The 20121-nt window shown below is 38.6% G+C and overlaps 1 protein-coding gene across 1 annotated transcript; it reads right to left on the bottom strand.

Annotated features, from left to right (window-relative positions):
* Positions 1–7: 7 nt before the first annotated feature.
* On the bottom strand, positions 8–19420 carry LOC105932446 (cartilage intermediate layer protein 1; the record flags this gene model as incomplete). Its single annotated transcript, XM_036132244.1, has 9 exons — positions 19223–19420; positions 11237–11311; positions 8640–8909; positions 8308–8490; positions 7052–7207; positions 5252–5569; positions 4811–4919; positions 3954–4111; positions 8–342 (listed from the first exon to the last, which is right to left on the bottom strand). Coding segments are annotated over exons 1-9 (1668 nt in total), but the record flags the coding sequence as incomplete, so codon positions are not given.
* Between the last annotated feature and the right edge of the window lie 701 nt (positions 19421–20121).

The following is a 20121-nucleotide window of genomic DNA, read 5'->3' on the forward strand; positions in this document are numbered from 1 at the left end:
TATGCCCAAAACGCAGAGGCTCATCATTGTCAGCTGCCACCACTCTGCCACGGACCAGAAGAGTGGGTTGCACGCACTTCTGACAACTGCACTGTATCACAGCTCGTATAGGGAGTTTATAGGTACCACAGTCAATGATTCGACTCTCCATTTCCTGAACAACACAGCAGAATCCAGCACCATCTCTGCAGCGCATGTCAAAGTCGAGGGATCCCGGGCATTTGTTGTGAGGGCATCGACCAGCATTGTAGTACTTGGAGTGAGTTCCAGGTTGAACGCAGTCCATTGGTAATCTGACGAGGTGCATTTCAGGTGAGGAGTTGCATGCTGGTGATTCTTTAGCTGTGAATAAGATGATGCATAGCATTAATAAATGTTTTTTTTTATTTGTAGGTATACTGTTAAAGAACACTTCACAAAATATTGAAGTCTAGTCCTCACAAGTCAAATGTTATATTCTTTTATAAATAAATGCTACAACTCCAGTTGTTTCAGTTTCATCTTTTTGTAGCCTCTGACACACTTCCGTTTAAAATTAGAGTTTATATTTAAATGGTAAAATAAAACCAATTGGTATGTTTTAGATGTCATATTTAATAATAACAGGAATCAGAAACATTGTTTCATTCACAGTAGGTATTTTAATCAGCAAATAAACTCACATAACCTATTTAAAAGTACACATATACACACAAAATTGCTACTTGCCATCGACATCTCTGAGTGTCTAACCCAGAAAGTGAAGCATCAGTGAGATTATAATTATCATGAGTAGAACATGTCTTTACAGACCACTTAACTCAGATGTGAAAAACAAAGAAATTTTTGAACTAGATACTTGAAACTTAATTATTGTGATTGATATCCTGGCTCTGCAGTCAAGCCTTCTCTTGACAGACATCCCCAATTTCCAAATAAATTAATATTTGCAGCCAAATATGGAAGATTAATTGGAAAACATATAATTACTGCACTGCTGATGGCTTTAGCAAAACAACAGGGACTGAGCAGTAATTATACTGTATAAGTGCTGTGTTTCTGCTAATTTCATCATATTACACTTTTCTAACCGTAATCAGGGCTGGCTCAAAATGTATGGGGTGGAAGCAGAATTTGACTGGTGTTCCCTCCTCCTGTTAAAAAACATCACCATCACTAACAGGGTTTCAACACAGATTTGGTGGAATCTGGGAGAGGGGAGGGTGAAAAGGTAAACTGGCTGAGCTTTAAAGCAATTAAAGATTATTGATTATTTTTTGTTTGTGAAGAGGAGATCAAAGTAGCTTTATATTTAACTCTGGTATCATAATAATCAACGCATTATTATGGTTTTAATATTAAATGTAAACTTTTTAATGCCTCTAAATCTTACATTTCTATTTGACACCATTTAGAATATAATGTATTTATGCTGAAGCCTTCAAATCAAATTTATTAGTATTCTTACCGTCAATAGACAAATATAAAACTTTTACATCTAATATTCAGGTATTTATTGGTGTGCCTCGATGGTTTTAGGGCCCTATGCAGCAGCTCAATTCACTCATGCCTTAAGCCATCTCTGACTGTAGTTAACATAGTTTATGTATAGTATTTGTACTTCTTCTCTGAGATGAAAGTGTTGTTCTTCTCACATTCTAGTCTCCTTTGGTAATGACTTTTGGACTTCAAGGATTGCTTGTGGCCTGAGGTAATTTGCTCAATTTGTTTGTTAGTCTTTGGTTTATTTAGCAAGCACCAGGGAGCATAAGCTCTGTGTGCAGTGTTGAGAAGAAGTATTTCCCCCCATTTAGTTTTCTACAGTTTGTTCTCTTCTTCTTTTTTGTCACACTGACTGTTTCTTGACATGGAGCCAATTTCAAAAACAGGCAGTTAACCTGAGAAAATAAAAAGCAGTATTTCGATAATTATTAAATTTTTAGAAGGAAGAGGACATCCGAACCAACCTGACCCTATATAAGAAAATAAGTTAGCTTTCTTGCTAAATCATAAATCAAATGGGATTTACCACATACATTGATTATGTTTCACTAATCCCATAGGGCCCTAATTAGTGTCTGGTCTGTAGAGTAAAGAATTCACTTAAACAGAACTGGTTTGACAACATGAAGTCAGGTAAAAATATAAGAAAAAGCAACACATTGTGCTTACATCTAAAGAAATTGAAGGACAAATGAGAAACAAATATACTGACATCTATCAGACTGAAACAAGTTGCAAAACAATTTCTTAGGATTTAGGAGTCTCTAAGAACCATTATCCACAAATACATGGGGCAGTGGTGAATCTTCTCACATGTGGCCGGCCCACAAAAACTACTCTGAGAGCTCATTAACAACTCATTCAGGAGAACAACAAAGATCACTCAACAGCATTACAGGCCTCGCCTGCCTCAGTTAAGGTCCGTATTCATGGTTCCACAATATGAAAAGGAATGGGCAAAAATAGCATCATTGGAAGCTCCAAGACAAAAACCATTTCTGATCATCATGTCACAATGATCTGAAGCACATCAGTAAGTCCACCACTGACTGGATCTAAAAGAGAAAAATGAAGGTTCTGGATTGCCATAGTGAAAGTTCAGATTTACTGTGGCATGACATTAAACAGGCTGCTCTTACATGAAAATCTTCCAGTGTGGCAATATATGAGCTAAAATGCCTTCACAGCAATGCAAGTCCTATTGCAAGTTATAACAAATGTTTAGTTGCAGTTATTTACTTGCTCCTTAAAAATGATTTAAGGGGCAATTTCTTTTTTTTTTGTATATACAGTATTAGTAGAGTTTTCTTCCTTAATACATTAAATCATAGTTTTAAAAGCACTTATTTCTATTTACTCAGGTTAATATTATCAGATATAAAAATGTGCTTGATATTCAGAAATATTTAAGTAAAAGGTAAATACAAGAACAATATGCAAGGGGAAAATACGTTTTCACCGCACTGTGGCTCTCCACCTCTAACGTGACAACACTGGGTTGTTTAACTGAGAAATATTCAGTGTTTCATTTAGGCACTGGATGTTGGAGAGAAACTGCAGTTTGGGGTTTAACGCACCCAGAGCCATCTCATACAATAAAGAATCCATCTTCAGATGACTGTATATCGATGTGAACATAATAACACCAAATCCCTCAGCACAGTTATATTGCCCTGATATTTTTATTTTCCCTTGCTGTTTCCACTCTGTGTATGAAGTGACTCCTGTGTTTCCTGAGTTGTAGGACACTGTGGTTTTGTGTGATTCTCCTTAATGCACGGACATGGCTCATGGATGGCTTGATTTTAGTCTGGCATTCCTCTCAAAGGGTTCATTTAATTTTAGCAGCAGCTATTTTTTTTACAGTCAAATTATTTGTGGTTGTTTGGTTTCTGTCAGTGGTTTGACTTGAACCTGTGGCAATTTCAAGACATCGCTGCCAAATGCACTGGGATAAAAGCCATCCTGAGTTATAATCCGTGGGAGCAGCCTGCCATCATCTTGTTAAATTGTTTTCCTTTACGGCTGATAAAAATGAAATGCTATGTAAAAGAAATAGGCTTTTTGATGCAAAAAAACAAAACAAAAAAAAAAACACTGTGTCAATGAATAACATTTTATTGCTTTTGGGCAGACCTGTCCAGGGTGTACCCCGCCTCTCGCCCATTGACAGCTGGAGATAGGGTCCAGGGACAAGCGTGACAGAAAATGGATGGATGGATGGGGGATGCTTTTGGGCACAAATCTTGTATCTCCAATTTAATTTATTTTACTTTCTTGAGAAAATCAATTCTACTGAGCACCTTTAACATCAGTCTTTGGTTTCATTGATGAATATCCATTGAAAAGTGTGAAAAACAGCAAGAATATATATTTGCATTTGAATTTTTCTATTTGCTGAAAAGTTACATTTTGGAGAAACAATGTCTGACAGCAATAATTTGCACCTTTTTTCACATGAGGGCACGTACCAATCACAGTAAGGTGAGCTGGGGATGACTTGATGCTGCCTACAGGGTTGCTGGTTTTGCAGTAGTACTCCCCAGACTGCTCTAGCTTTAGGTCTCGCAGTACAAGGTCTTCTCCATACTTGTACACGTTCCTATCCAGCAGTGTCCCATTGTGGTACCTGGTTCATTTTTTATTGGAAAGGTAGACACACAAAGGACAAAGAATATGTCAAGTTAGTATGTCAAGTTAGTTTCTTATGGCAAAATATTCCGTTTTTGCACTTTCTGAAATTTCCTTTAGTCAGCACATTAACATTATAATGGATGTAAAGCCTGCATGTTTTGTACATTTTGTAGTGACTCATGTTACAAGCTTGGCGGCTCTGTAACTTTTCTTTTTAATTAATTTCAATGTATGTATTTATTTATTTCAAATTGTATTAATTCACAACACCTGTCATCTTAAGGTGCTTCACGAAAAAATTGTTTTATTTCAAATCAATCATATAGATTCAAACTATGTTACATATAAACCCAATTGATCCTAGTGATCAAATAACACTGTCAAGCTCAGTAAATACATCTTAAAAATTATTTCAGATGTATTGAGTAATTACATTTAGAAAATGTATTAACATTCATATTATTTGCTTGTGTTTTTAGCTGTTAAACCTACAAAACCGAAACAGCTTCAACCAATACATTTAATCTTTCTTGAAATATGACATTTTAATAGTTTTCAAAATATGACATTTTAATAGTTTTCAAAATCCCCACAATATGTATTTTTACCTTGAACACATTTACTACTATACAATGTTTAGTGTTATAGGCCAACTGAGCTTTATTTATTGCATCAAGACACGTCTTCATCTTACCAGTAGTATTTGTCAGGAGCTGGTGATCCTGTAGCTGCACAGCACAACAGCACCCGTCCTCCCTCATAGCGCACTTTGTCCTCTGGGTGCTTCACGATGTAGGGCTTTTCTGTGAAAGGTATAAAAGCAGAAATCTTATAGACCTCTATATGATTCCTCTACTTTATGAGGCAAAAGTTACAGAGCCCATAAACTCAGTCAGTTAGATAAGGACTTTATTCTCACATTGGTCTGTGCTTATAAAAACCTGTTAAGGGAGTTCTAGGTTTATTGGGTTTGCTCACAAACATATAGTAGGTCCAGGCTTGATTTTGTGTGTTTTTTTTTTTTGTCTAAAAGTATGTTTTGCACAGTAAAAAATAATGTGCATCAGGAAACATTTGCCAATGTTCATCCAGCAATCTCTAATCAAATGTATCCACTCCATCTATTGGAACTCACCAGCTGATCTGAGGACAGCCCGTAGCCAGGAAATCCCTGTAGTGTTACTGGAAGTAGAGACGACAACCGGTACAAACTTCTCTTTATTGATGGTAATCAAAGTCGAGCTGGAGGAGCAGACTCCCGAGAGTGTGAACTGCCCTTTCTTGTCCGTTAGAGTGCGGATCACTTTGGGGTGGCTGCTCAGAGCCACACTGGCCCCTGCCACAGGGACTCCAGTCACAGTTTGGATGTCTCCGAACAGCACATGGCCCGCACACATACAAACGCTGCAGTCCTCACTGGGATGGCCTTCTGTGCACTTGAGCTGGCATTTGGCTGTTGAAATAAATCCATGAAGACATACATGAAGTGTGAAAAAGATTTAAAACACTCGGAATGGAAAACTTTGAAAAGTTCTGTTTGAAAAAATAATTAATACCAACATCTTCCATCATATTGTTTCTACATTTTAAAGTTATCTTATTAAGAGGAGGTGGTTAGTGTAACACAGCAGTGTCCTTGCTGCAACTGCTGCTGCATAGTTCTGGTCAGCTGGCTTAAAGAATGCTCCTTGACTTTTCCCTCACTAACAAGAAAGACACATTTATTTTACTGGAAACGTGTTCAATTACAAAAAACACAGACAGACAATGTGTGGAAGCTAAAGAGTCCTATCCATCACTCCTTTGCTGTCTTGTAATATAGTTTTATAACTACATTTGGAAAGGCAATGAGTAGAATCTCTGAAGTATGGGATAACAATGTGGTTACATAAGTACTTAACATAGCTAATTATGTATAATTATTCATTCTCAGTTTTTTCATTAAAATATAAATTAATGTAAAGTATTAAGTAAATTCTATAGATAACATTGTTATAGATTTAATAATGTCTATTATATTATTTTGCAAAAATAGGAATAACTGTATTTGTGTGTTGACTTTCTAGTTTGATTAAAAGCAATCAGATCATGTTACACATATTTGTTAGCACCGCAATGGTGACGGTCTAAGATAAATAATGTTCACGGCCACATCAAAATTCTTATTTTTACTATAAAACAACTTGCATCAGTGTATATTTCACAGGGTTAGGTGCACATCAGAAGGACAACTTCATTATCAAACTAGTTTTGCAGCCATTGCCCCAGCTTCTTGTTTGGAGCTAGTGGCCAGATGTACATCTGGTCTGGTGATGGTTTGGCTTTAGGAAGGAGGATGTCAGAGATAAAATTACAAACTGCCCACTGTGTGGAAAAAATTATTACTGTGAAAAACCTCACCACAACGAACTAACCTAACTAACCGCCAGACTAAACAACTGTAGTTTAAATGTTTGGAGACAACCTACTTCCTAGACAAATATACAGGTGAAATCATTGTGCCCGATCTGAATGGAGGGCTGACATGGCAGTCACTACAAGAAGTTCTCCTGCTTTTATTGACAACAGGAGCAATAAAGTTATCAGCGTACTCTGGTTTGACAACTGTTAATAGGTATGTTACTATCAGCCAGTCCACGGCTGCCTTTTGCTCCAATCTCTTGACCTCTTGCTGCACCAAACCCCTAAAAACATTTTACCTAGTGTTGAAGGTTAGTGAATTCCCACTGATAACTTAAATAAACCAATAATATAATTTGTCAAATCATACATTAATTAGGTAACTGTAATTAACGTTTTTTTTAACTACAGGATATAGTTGGACATTTTTAAAGATAATTTGTTGAACATTTAACATAATATCAATATCTATAAAATAGTTTTTGAAACAAAATGATACCAGTCAATGCATGAAGTATTGTAGATATGAGCTTACCTTGACATGGACTTTTTCCACACTTCTGGACCTCAGCGGGTCTTCCTGCACACTGCACCGTCTCTGAAGTCCTCACACAAGTTCGTCTCCTTGTCCTGCGACCTCCACCACACGTTACTGAACAACTCCCCCAGGGCCCCCAGGGGCTCCACTTGGCTAGTCAAGAACAGTGGGTTTGGAGGGATTTAGTTAATTTATTTACAATAAATATTTTCAGTATTTTTTGCTAGTCAGTCAGTGGTGCTTGCTGATTGAAAACATTTATTTGGGCATATGATTGTAGCTTATTATAAAGTACTAATGTCAGGAGAGATCACTTGAGGCAAAAGTTGTAAATATTCCACACGGCATGTAAAAGCATTTTTGGATATCAGAATCCTTACACTGAAGGGTAAAGTGAACAATGATATGCTGCATTAAAGCTCTTCTAAGACTCAGGCCATGGTCCTCGACCCGTAAAAGAAAGGTTACCCCCTTTGAGTTGGGGGTCAGTCTCTGCCTTAACCAGTGGAGTTTAGGTTTCTTGGTGTCTTGTTCATAAGATGGTTAGATGGTATGGGAGATGGACAGATAGATTGGGGCTACATCTGCAGTAATTTGGTTGCTGCTCTGGTCTGTTGTCGTGAAGATAGAGCTGAGCCAAAAAGCAAAGCTCTTGATTAACCAGTCTATGTTCCAACGCTCTCCTATGGTCATGGGGTCTAGATCATGACTGAAAGAACAAGATCCTGGATACAAGCGGCTGAAATGGGCTTCCTCCGACGTGTGGCCAGGCTCAGCCTTAGAGATGGGGTGAGGAGTTATCCAGGGTGGGAGCTAAGAATATGGCTGTAGCTTCTATGCATCAAAAGGAGCCAATTGTGGTGGGTGGGCATCTGATCAGGACGCCTCCTATGTGTCTCCCTTTGGGAAGGAGACCCCCGGGAAAGACACAGAATTGGAGATACTGTATATCCCGTCTGGCCTGGGAATGCCTTGGGGTCCCCCAGAATAAGCAGGAGGATGTCGCTGGGGAGAAGGATGTCTGGGTTTCTCTCCTGCACCTGTTGCCCCCTCGAGCCGATCTCGGATAAGCGGAAGACAGTGGATGGATGGATGGATGGATGGTTGCATTAAATGTGTTGAGGTTAAACTTGCCGTTAAATGGCACAATCTCATTTTAGACATTATTAAAAACCCAAATTACTGTTTGTGTCTCTTAATTGTTCAGTCATTTTAGTCAGGTCTAAGGACATTTTGCATCTCAGTTGACTGACCTGTGCATGGTGGAGTGGAGCACTCCCTCCTTTCTGCATGATGTCCTATACACGCTGGTACGAACAGAAGAGGCATGGGCTGAGCGCTCACACATTTTCTCTGCCGAACCTGGACTCCCACATCATTACAAACTGTGGTTGAGCAGGGACCCCACTCACTCCAGTCAGTCCAGTAGCTCTGCACTGCACACACAACAAGGATCTAATGATTTCAAATGACGCATCAATGTTTGTATTAAACAACAAGCAGTAATATAATCAAACAGTGCACAGTGACATAACGTGTTTATGTGGCAGTTTGTATAGCCCCAAGCTGCTCTCATCAAGACTACCTGGAGGGCACTGAAAGCGAACATGATAGTTGGAACAGATTCGACCGTGCGGCTGTTCTTTGTTGATGCACCAGAAGCCCTTCTCCAAACTGGAGTGGACTATTTCACCGGTGTCTGCAGCTGCTACCCAGTCCGTAGTGCGGGCCTCCATAGCTGTAGGCCGAGCACAAACTCTCTCTCTGTAGTAGAAACGAATCGCTTCCAGGCGCTCGTAGTCCCCATTTCCACCAGGATGGTCGATGTTGAACCAAGATGTCCACTCCGTCACACCTGGGGGCAAACACAGAGGACTGATAGAAACCAATAGTTTCAAACGACGAAAGAATGAAGATGAAAATATCGTCAACATTCAAGAAACATGAAGAGACAGAAGTGTAGCACACAAACTAAGGACATTTGTGTTTTATCAGGTATTTATTTGTTGTAACAATGCCTCCTAGCAGCAAGTCTTACACTGCTGGAAGTTCTGTTTGTTTCTCATTAAAGACATTTGTAAGAAAAATGCATTGGTGGGTTGAGCAGGAAAGTTGTGTATGGAGCTTGGCCATGAAAACCTTGCCAGATCCTATCTGCCAATGCCAAACTAGTTGTTCCATCACTGGTATTCGTATGAGGTGTTGTTTATGGAATTGAATGACAGAAGTTTAAAGAAACAAGATATTGGGAATGTGACAAGTAATTCATGTATCCAACGGGGCGCTTACTTGATTATGATAGACCCATACACAACCACAACAGCCTGGTACCCTCTTCTTATACTGGCCACCAGCTTGATCCCCCACCACAGTGTGAAGGCATCCCATTCGTCAACCAGTACTTGTTCCAAGTCACCAAATGTCCTTGTGCAGGTCAATGTGGCACAAACAGTATGGCTAAGCCCCATAAATGATTTGTGGGGTTGAGGTCAGGACTGCATGCCATTTCATCCTCTCCACTGTCAATATCTGGAGGTACTCTCTGATTAACTCTGCTCTGTGGGGGCACCTAGTGACATCTTGGAGGATACTGTGTTGTCCCTAAGGTAGGATATATGGGATTGCCACTGTTTGTAGAATCTGATCTAGATATCTATTTTCATTCCTCCAATGATGACTAGCCTTGTTTTTCCAGTGAGCTAGATGCTATGCACCACCATCATACTACCTCCACTAAAAGTTGTTCCACATTGATAGGGAGAATTTGTCAAGTTTTGAATGGTCAGAGTCTACGTACTCAACACTGCTTTTCAACCCACAAAGGCAAGGCAAATTTATTTATATAGCACATTTCAGTCCAGAGACAATGCAAAGTGCTTTACATAATTAAAATATAGGAAAATAAAACTGAATAAAAGCAAGCAGGAGTAAAATGCAGAAACAAAATATAACATGGGAGAAAAGAAATTAAAAGCAAACAAGTAAAAACAGTTCAACTACAAAGTGAACTAATGATGTTTCAGTAATACAGTTGAAGGCAATCCTAAACAAATGTGGTTTTAATCTTGATTTAAAGGAACTCAGGCACTTTTACAGTTTTCTGGAAGTTTGTTCCAGATAAGTGGAGTATGGGAACTAAATGCTGCTTCTCCTTGTTTAGTTCTGGTTCTAGGCATTTTTCTTACAAATATGGCACATTTGAGGTAAAATGTTCAAGATTTATTTCCAAAAAGCAATGTTACAGCAAAGAAAAAAATCAACCATGCATGATTTTTCTTGCTTTGTGTGCATATTATGATTTATCTACTCTGTGGCATACAGTGCGAAGCCTAAATAACTGTTCCAAGAAAATGAAAGGATTAATTAAATATACAAAGGACTTCCTAATAAACATACTTCTGGATTCGCTAGAAAGTAATTCATGGCATTTAAAAATTACTCTAAAAAAAACCAGAGCTGTTGAAAAAGAAGGACACAGCTTTTTATAAAATTAGAGATCTGTAGTCTTTAAATGTGACAGCACATGGAATTGATCAAAAGTAATATGAATGGTGAGAAAATGTCCTGTCTCTAAGAGCTTTGTGTTATTTCATGCAGGCATGAAGTGAGTTATTGTCACAAGCGGGTTGCTATCCAATTATCGTCAACTTCAATCAGTCCCACGCGGTGTGGAGTCCTACTAAAAAAACAGTTGCTCCTTTTTTTTTCTCCTACACTATGCTCACTGTAAGTTTGATGTTGCCAATAAGAAACGTACTTAGCAAAGTGTTTCTCAGATTTTAAACCTTTGGCTGCTTATTTCGCAGGAAATTAGCGTCATTAAAAATGTGCTGAACTGACTTTTGGCCTTTTCTGCTTGTAATGTAGTCTGCTTGTAATGCAGTCATGAATGTCAGGTGAAGCGTGTAAAGACCATTTGGATTTGCAACAGAGCTCTGAATAGTTCATTAATTTGATTTATGTAAACCTTTACATTAGTAAACATCTAATGTCTGACTGGCACAAATGCAGTAGTAGCTCCTAGTAGCTGCACTTCTTAATAGTGATAACAAAACCATTACAAAATAGTGAAGTCCAAACAATTATGTAGCAATTTTTTTACAGGAAACCATAAACAGGAGAATGCTAGAGATGTCTTTTTGTAAAACATAAATAAAGAAAATAAAGATCCTGGTGGAATACCTGTTGTCTGTGAGTCAACAAATGTATTGAAGGTCCTTTTGCTCCTGTCTGATGGGTTCCTGGTCCTTAAAAATCCTGCACACAAAGGAAGAAAATGTGAATTAACCCTGAAATGTTAAGAACATTTTTGTTTATTATTATTATTATTATTATTATTATTATTATTATTATTATTATTATTATTATTATTATTATTATTATTATTATTATTATGTGCCTGGGGACATGTATGTACACACATAAGTGCAACCTGACTATGTCTGACCCTGTTAATGGTTGTTAATGTCCTCCAATATATGCATAATGCTTGACTCTGTCAATAACAATACAGATAGATTCGTAAGTGCAGCTTCTACTCCATTATCCCCCTGAAAAACCGAGTCTAGAACAACGTCCCTGTTTGGCTTCCACCGTACAGAAACACACAATAATTGAGGCATCTTTCCCTTAGGAATAACAAATGAAACTAATAAATAGGGCAAAGAGAAGGGGAAAATATGATTCTTACCAATTTCTTGTCTGTCATATTTTTTTTTTTACCAGTCATTTTAAGTCATCTGGAGCTTATTTTCTTTTTCATACTTAAGTTCAACTGATCATCAAGCGATGAAGGTTCAATGTTCTAATTGCAGTCTATAACTGAAGTCAGACTCCGCTGCTGTTGGATCCACTTTGACATTGATCATGCCAAGGTAAGGGAACCTTGACCAGACAAAGCATCTGCATAGCATAACTTCAGGTTATGTTATGGTAATATCAGATCATTGCTAATGTATTTGTTTCTAATTTGCCATGCTCATCCCGCAGAACTTTTTTGACAACCCAAAAAACTGTTTGGCAGCCTGACTTTCCTTACTTATTGCTCCTTTAATATATTTGATTTTTATGTTGATATTTATCCACACATACTTTGAGCAAGCATTACATTCATTGCCATGCCTAGATTTCCCCATTGTGGGACAATAAAGGTATTTCTATTTCTATTTCTCACGTCTCAGTATGATGTTTAATTACGTCATCTTTCCATGCCTCACCGCTGTTGTGTTATAATAAAGGCAACGACATGAAACATGTTGTTTCTGGCTCTTCGATTTATTAAACATACAGTACTCTGTGCCTGTGACACCCCCCCCCCCATGCTTTGATGTGTAATGATTAGTTTTTTCTCCGCCAAAATGTATTTAATGATGTACTGTAAATGACGTCAGTTGTTTGCTTGACATTTCTTTTCTGGATTATATTTTGGCCCTTAAAAAAAAAACTCAGTGTGCAGCAGAAATAGAAAGTTGCTTATGATGCCTTTCTGTGTGTGCGTGTGTGCATGTGTGCATGCGTGCGTGTGTAACAGACGCAACCACTGCTGAGTTTATGACCAAGGGAGACCAGCACAGTGACCAGTATTGATCGCTGTCCCATCTGGTTTTACAGCTCGCTTCAGGTCTTTATTGTCATGCCAGCCCTTTTGGTTCTGCCATTAAACTTTTTATTTACATTTCTGGATAAATTGCATAATGTGCGCTTTTAGGTCGGCATGGACAGTCAGCTGACAATACTTGTTCTTTTTTTTTCATTTGGCTTTTGAAAAAGCCATTGTAAACTTTCCATATGGCTCTGGTTCTCTAATATGGTGGGCCGACTTGAGAACCACAATCGAATGCCTTCAAACTGATGTGTTCAGCAGATGTGTCTTCTGCCTGCAGATTGAGTTCAGTGAGTGGAATCAAATAGTTTTCCCATCATTCTTCTTTTTCTGCAGTGATTGGTAAGTCATTATTACATTCCTACACACATCCTTTCTAATGATCAGCACTTTATAGTTGTCTTTGCACATTTGACAAGTGAATGCTGGGTGCATGATGCATTTTTTCCTTCTGAGATACTGTAGCTCCAAATACATACGGGCAACTTTTCAGTTAGCTCATTAGCTTTGAAACTGAGACCTGTGGCCATTAATGACCCTTTCAGCTCTAATGCGCGCGTACTTGTTTCCAAGAAAGTCTAAAGCAGCATTTCTGCTCTTGTTACATAACAGGGCTACTCCCCCCCTCACACCAACTCCAAGTTAATTTACAGCCAAGCTCTCGGCCCCTGATTATCGCTTCAAGATGTTTCACAGTGAAAACCAAACTCCAAACAAGTCTTTTGGTTTTACAAGGTGAATAATAGTGTTAGAAAAGTTAAAAGAGGAAACCCCGATTAGGTGCGGCAGAAAGGCATTTGTTGGAGTGCTGACCTCACTTATGGCAGGTATATGAACTGGCCCAGGCACGGGGCTTGCTATGCTTTTGACTGACATATTAACACTTAATGAATTTTAAAGGTTCAGCGGTTTTTGAGAGCTACTGCTTCAGGTCACTGGTATGTGAGTGAATTAACCTTATCAAGAAGCAAGAAACACATGTTTTTCAAGCCCAAGGGAGTACGATTAGAACTTCTTCTTCTTTTCTGCTTAGAAACTACACCACGTAGTGCCTCACTGGTGCAGCATGTGTTGTTTGTTTCTTTTTTCATTCATGCTTCATGAAAACTTAACATTTATTTAGAAAGAGAAATCTTTTTAATGGCTCCTCTGTTTCCATCGTCCTTAAAACTGTGTTTCGTAGGAATGTTCGGAGAACAGCAAATACTTTTAGGGGATATGTGGTTTCCCTTTTTTTGTGGACTATATTGGTTTGGTGTAAAAGAAAGATAACCAAAGAACAACCGCATTGATCATTTTAGAATGTTTTTTTATGTTCACTGAAAAGATCTCTGGGGTCCTATACATTCATAGCCAACCTTGCCATGACCCTCAATAAATATCAACTGTGTAACAAGATACATTGCAGCATCACCAGTAGCGGAAACCCGGTTCAGTTTCCAATACTTACATAAGGCTGGCTGCCAAACACAAAACAATGTCAGTTGTAGCAGCTGAATTTCTTCCAATTGAAGATCCATCTTTAACCATGGAGCCTGTTGTGACAACTGTGTGTTGTTTTTAGCCTTGGATTTAACCAGCTACATCACAGCGGTTTAGATCTTGGCTGAGTAAAGGCAAATCTTCTATTATTAATCACCAGTGTCTTTGTGAAGCTTTGCTTTCATTCCTTTTGTTGAAATGGAGTTTTTAGTGTTTGCCAGTTTATGTTTCAGAAAAAGCTCCCGAAAAAAGAAAATGAAAATCTTTATAAAATTATACCCACAATGGTTTCACTCATATTAGGGAGGCATGCCTGTGTCAGATGTAGACAAGGCCTAACCAGGCAGTCTGGATTCTGTTTATGAGATTTAAATCCTCACATGATAGAGAAGATAAAAGACAAAGCTACTCTTGAAGCTACCGGAGGAAAAGTAAAATCCTGCTTGGACAATCTGTTTGTTCAAGTCTTTTGTGTTTGAACTGAGCGATATTTCTGTTTTAACCTGTGCATGCAATGGTCTACTACCCTATTATAAGAAAGCTGGTTATGCACTTGCACAGAGTGAAGAGTACCGGCAGGGGCTCTAGTTCTCCCGTGTGGTAAAGGTTACGGTAATCTAAAAGTCACATTAAGTTAGAAAAGTAGTAGAGTAACACTTTAATTCTTTACTTTAAAACTACATAGCTGCTATAGTACATCCGCTTACATCTTGTCCACCACTCTGGAAGACGTACACAACGCATTGATATCCAGACATTCCTACCAGAGAAACAAAACCAAATTGAATTACCTTTCATACTGTCTCATGTAGACGACAAAATTATGTTTTATTAAAACGGGTTTTTCTGACAATTAGATTTTTGTGCCTATTACAGAAAAGGAGATTAGTTTAAACCTTATTACATTATCCCAGTAAATGTGTGGTTCTCTCACACCACAAAGTAGTTGTAGTTGTGTTTTTCCCATATTTTCATACACGTGTTGCAGATGCTTGTTCAAAATTAACTGTAGGAACAATAAGGTTTTGGACATTGAATCCAGCTATTGGAATTGTTCAGGATGCATTCACTGACTTTCTGTCAGATGGCATATATATTCTACTGTATATGGGTAGTCATTTAAAGAAGTTGCTGATGACATAAAGCCACCTCAGGAAAAAGCAACAGACGTTATATGCTACAAGAATAATGTTGCCAGGCTGCAGTTGGTGCTAAAATCGTTTTTTGTGGTTGGCTTCTGTTTGTATCCAGAATGTCTGAGTGATGTTCGTATCGAAGCTGCCAGAGGTGTGACTTTGATTCACAGGTATCATGAATTGATCATACTGGATGAAGAATGACACTAAAAGTATTGATTGGCTATAGGTGCAGAGAGGTGTACCTAGGAAAATATTTAAGTAACCTATCAGAGAGCAGCATGAGGTCACATGGAAGACAGAAATTAAAAAACCATATATACACTCATTTGCCAGTGCCTCTCATCATTTAAACCCATGTATGCCTACACAAAAATAGGCCAAAATGAAATGGGAATGTTGAAAAATCAAGTCAGACACATTTTATGATAGACAATATCTGATAATTATTTTTTATTCCATAGGTTACTGTGTCTATGGCCTAGAAGGGTGGGGGGGTGAAACCGTAACACCCCCTTTAATAACAAGCTGCCACTGTGTGAAGCTAACATGACACTGCTATCCATTTGCATATATATATATATATATATATATATATATATATATATATATATATATATATATATATATATATATATGTATATAAAACCAGGTCTGCTCAAAAGTTGTTTTCGAAGCCAGTTTTTGTATTTTGTTGGTTCGGTTATGCTCCTTGAAACTCTGTTTTGACCCTAAACATCTGCTGCCTTTTAAAATAAACAATCTCATCAGTTTTATATGCGTTCTTAAAGTTTGGGATTTAAGGAGCACCGCATTGTTGGGCTGATTTGAAACAGTTGGGAAGCGTTTAAAATGTCCGCTGTTTACACTGTTTAAGAGGTTCAGACTTGAACTTCTGTTCTTCTGCATAGATACAGAGCCAAAACGGTGAAATAGCTTAACTGGAGCAGCTGATTAGTCCCGCAGTAAATAGCTTTTTGACGTGTTTATATGGGAAAAGGAAATGGTAGAAAATAAAAAAAATATGATATGGTTTGGGATTGATGGGAATTTAATTATTTTTCTTTGATCCACCGACATCCCTGTCTCAGTCATTTGAGCCATCTGGCCAGACAGCTTTGTGTTTGGAACAGACTGTGGTCAGCACCTGGAGACCTAGCCCCAGTGTCTGCCTGAAGTTATGCAAAGAGAAGAAAGGACTGGAAGATTCATGTGAAGGAGTGGTAGTTCCAGAGCACTCCTCTAATACAGTGGGCATTCAGCAGCAGCTGCCACCTTTAAATAGAAAAAATAGGTCATAAATCTTTGAGGTTTAGGGTGGATCGAGAGAGTGACAGAGAACAAAGCCAGGGTAGTGTTTGATGGAGCAAGAAGAAGGAATAAGTAGAGAAAGGTGAAGACCAGAATTTGATGGAGTGAGCAAAAGAAAGGAAAAAAGGTGGGGAAAGTATTTGTGAGAAATACCTGAAGCAGAGACAGATCAGAACCAAAAGGAGAGCAGATGAAGATGAATAGACAGATGGAGACATTCTGTGCAGTCATTACTGCAGCAGTGGATTGAATGCACAGAACGGAGGCTGAAATGGTCGGCAAAAAGAAAAGACCGACAAAGCTGGCAACTCTGACTAAGTTGGAAAAATAGGACAATATAGTCATTCTACCGGTGCCCTTTCACCCTTCGCTTTTTTCCATTTGCTCATTTAGGCAAATACAAAGCCAGCAGGTAAAACAATGTGCCACTTGGTTTGTTATTTTTGCACCTTGTTTCCAAGGCAACCGGGTTTATACCTTTGGGGACTGCTTGCACGGCACTTGAGAGTGAAATAAGTCCAAATCCACCACCTTCTCGCAAGATGTGGGATGTATTGCTAAAGGAGCATGGCATAAAACGTTAAAGTTTACTGCCCGTTTTAAGGTCAGAGTGTTCTGCTCAGTCAAGATCAATGTGAACAACCATTTATAAAGCTGCTTTCTCTGTCGGCTGATCTTGTGATTTACTCATCAGTATATGGCATAAGCCCTCTGCCAGACATTTACGACTCGGAGGCCTCAAAGTCCCACAAGATGTGGAGACTATTAAGGTCTATTCACACTCGATCGCTATCATGAACTGCCAGCTCCTTCACTTGAAAAAAAAAAAAAAAAAAGAGGGTAATTGAAAGCAGATGTAAGGTGGACGGAGAGTGACACTCAGGAAGAGCAGTGAGTTTCCTGTGCATGAGGAGGTGAAATTTAGGTAGACATATATTCATGTGTATTTGGTATGTCTGTATTTAATAGATTCTTAAGCTGGACCACAAACTAGGATGAACTGAACAATTACTGGATGGGATTTTCAGTTGTATTCAAGCACAATACCAAAACACCACAATATATTCTGTCAAAACGTGGTCCGCCATACGTTAGTTAGTTACTGTCATCATGGGATTTGGCCTGGACAAGCAAGTCTAAACTATATTATTACACCTAGAAATGAACGCAATATCTAACCCCGTATTTATGTTTGAGGCTTTTATTTTGAAGTAAGAGAGGAAATGCTTGTTCTTGATCTGACTTGTTGTGCTGATAGAGTCCGCTGATAAATTCATTGTGGAGCTGGCTGACAATATCTCATACCAAAACCACTTAATGAGCCTGCACCACTTTTAAATTGCTTGTGTTGCAGCATTTTGGGTCTTCGGTTGAAACAGAAATGATGAAAGAGACAGAGGGGGGTACATTTATGAGAACTGTGACGATTAATCATTAGCACCTTACAATAAGAAGAGGAAATCTGCTTTATAACTTCCTATTGGGTGTTTTTGGCGTTTTTTTATTACTCTTGACTGCATTTGATCAACCCGTGTCCAAATCTAAAATGTTTAGACGGATCAAAGCCGAACAGAATTATTCTACACTAAACACAGACTTTTCAAGTTGCAGATTAGGATTTAAAAAAAAAATGCTGCATGAAGAACAGTTGCGTTGCTTTTTGGCCTTAAAATATGATAACCATAAAAACCACAAAATATGGTTTCTAAATGGATTTCATCATTTGAAACATGGTTTACAATTTATGAAACCTGTGCTCCATTTGTAAAAACAAAGTACTTTTTGTTTTCCCACAAATATTGTTAAAATCACATCTCTTATTGTTCTTGTGAACCCAATACCAAGTATCGTCCCGCTTGGGGAGCTGGATGTACCCCTGGTTGCATTTCATGCATGTGTGTAACGATAAAGTTTGGTGGACTTTTAGGATTGCTTTTCTTCATAAATGTCTTTTCAACATGCATGAGTGCACCCCTTATCCCACATGAACATGTGCTTTATGTTGAGCAAGTGAACTGGGCAGAGCGGAAATTACTGCTTTTTTATTTTGGGATCGTTTAAAGAAAGCACGACTCAACAGCTGTTCTGTTGCTCTAATTGTTTTTTTTGGGGGGGAGGGGGGATTTGGGGGGTGGTTATTTTGTTTTGTTTGTCTTTTACTGTCATCCACAGAACTAAACTGCAAGGAACGTTTTCATGATTCCCTCATTTATCCCCACATGTTGTTAATCATAATGCCATTAAAACCGGCTTGTGTCTTCACACGAGCAATTAAGTGCAAATGAGGAGAGCAATCAAAGTAATTACAGAGCCAAATACTGTCTTCTTGAAAGAATGTCAATTGCTTTCACAAATTTTTCATCAGGTCTCCACAGCTATTACACATCTAAACCTATACTTTTATTTAATTATACAGAGAAAAAAAGTCAGATAAGATCCTTTTAGACATACAGGAGTGCTGTTAACTCGGAAAACTGTACAGTTGCGTTCAGTTGCTCCACACTTGTGAGATGTTGTAAACTCGTTGTTGTTCGTCATCATCATAGCAGACACGACAAGGAGATGAAAAATGCTTTAGCTCAACCCACAGTTTGGTTTTAAATATTAAAAATACCTAAATCATCAGTCTTCACTTACCTTGACCCAGAGCCACTGAGGCCAGAAAAGACAGCAGTAGCAGGAGTTTAGTTAATTCCAACATTGTGCAGATATCGACGGGTGATCACGGATTTGGCATGGATACAAGCTGGAGAATGAGCAAACAACTGGTTCTCCAGCACTTGTTCACAGCTGGGGGAAGGGGGCTTCAGATCCTCAGGTGTGGGTGATGCTGCTGGTCTTGCACAGTCTCGCCGTGTCTCCTCCTCGTGTGGGTTGGAGACAGGAGCTTTTTAAAAGAAGGGGCATCAGGAGTGCACACCAATCCAGCCCCTCTCTCCTTACCATTGGTTAGTGAAATATAACATCTGGGTCCCCCATATCATTGTCCAAAAAGGGAGGGGGGGGGGGGTTGAGAGGGCCTATTCGGGGTAGACACGGATAAGATGCACACAGCCAGTGTAAGTGGCTGAAGTTGTCAAAAACCAAGAGGTGGTTCTCTCTTTCTTTTAAATCCATATCTCATATTTCTGACTCAGCAAGAGCTTAATTTAGGTATTTACTCTTTTATTGCTTGTGGGTCAAGCCTCCTTTGCAACAGTGTTGTTATATCTGTCCTGTAAACAGGTGTGCATGTGTTTGTTTCCTTCTTTAAACTTCTATTCTGGTGTCTCTCTCCAACTCGTTAGAGACAGTGAAGCACTCTCTGTAAATTTAGATCTTTGAAAAAAAAAAAAAAAGACATTTGTATATTTAAAATGATGTGATCTGGCACATTTTAAAAATTGAAATTATGCAAAATGTTTTCTATACTTTTGCGCCCCGTTGTTAAATGTAATTGTGTTTTCCGCAAGCATGTGAAGACTACCCTGTAGGTTTTCTTTAGTTATCACTTTGTCTCTCTCTGACTGCCCCCATCTCCTGTACCCGCCCTTGCC

The sequence above is a fragment of the Fundulus heteroclitus genome, unplaced genomic scaffold (assembly GCF_011125445.2).
Source record: "Fundulus heteroclitus isolate FHET01 unplaced genomic scaffold, MU-UCD_Fhet_4.1 scaffold_489, whole genome shotgun sequence".
NCBI classification, from domain to species: Eukaryota; Metazoa; Chordata; class Actinopteri; order Cyprinodontiformes; family Fundulidae; genus Fundulus; species Fundulus heteroclitus.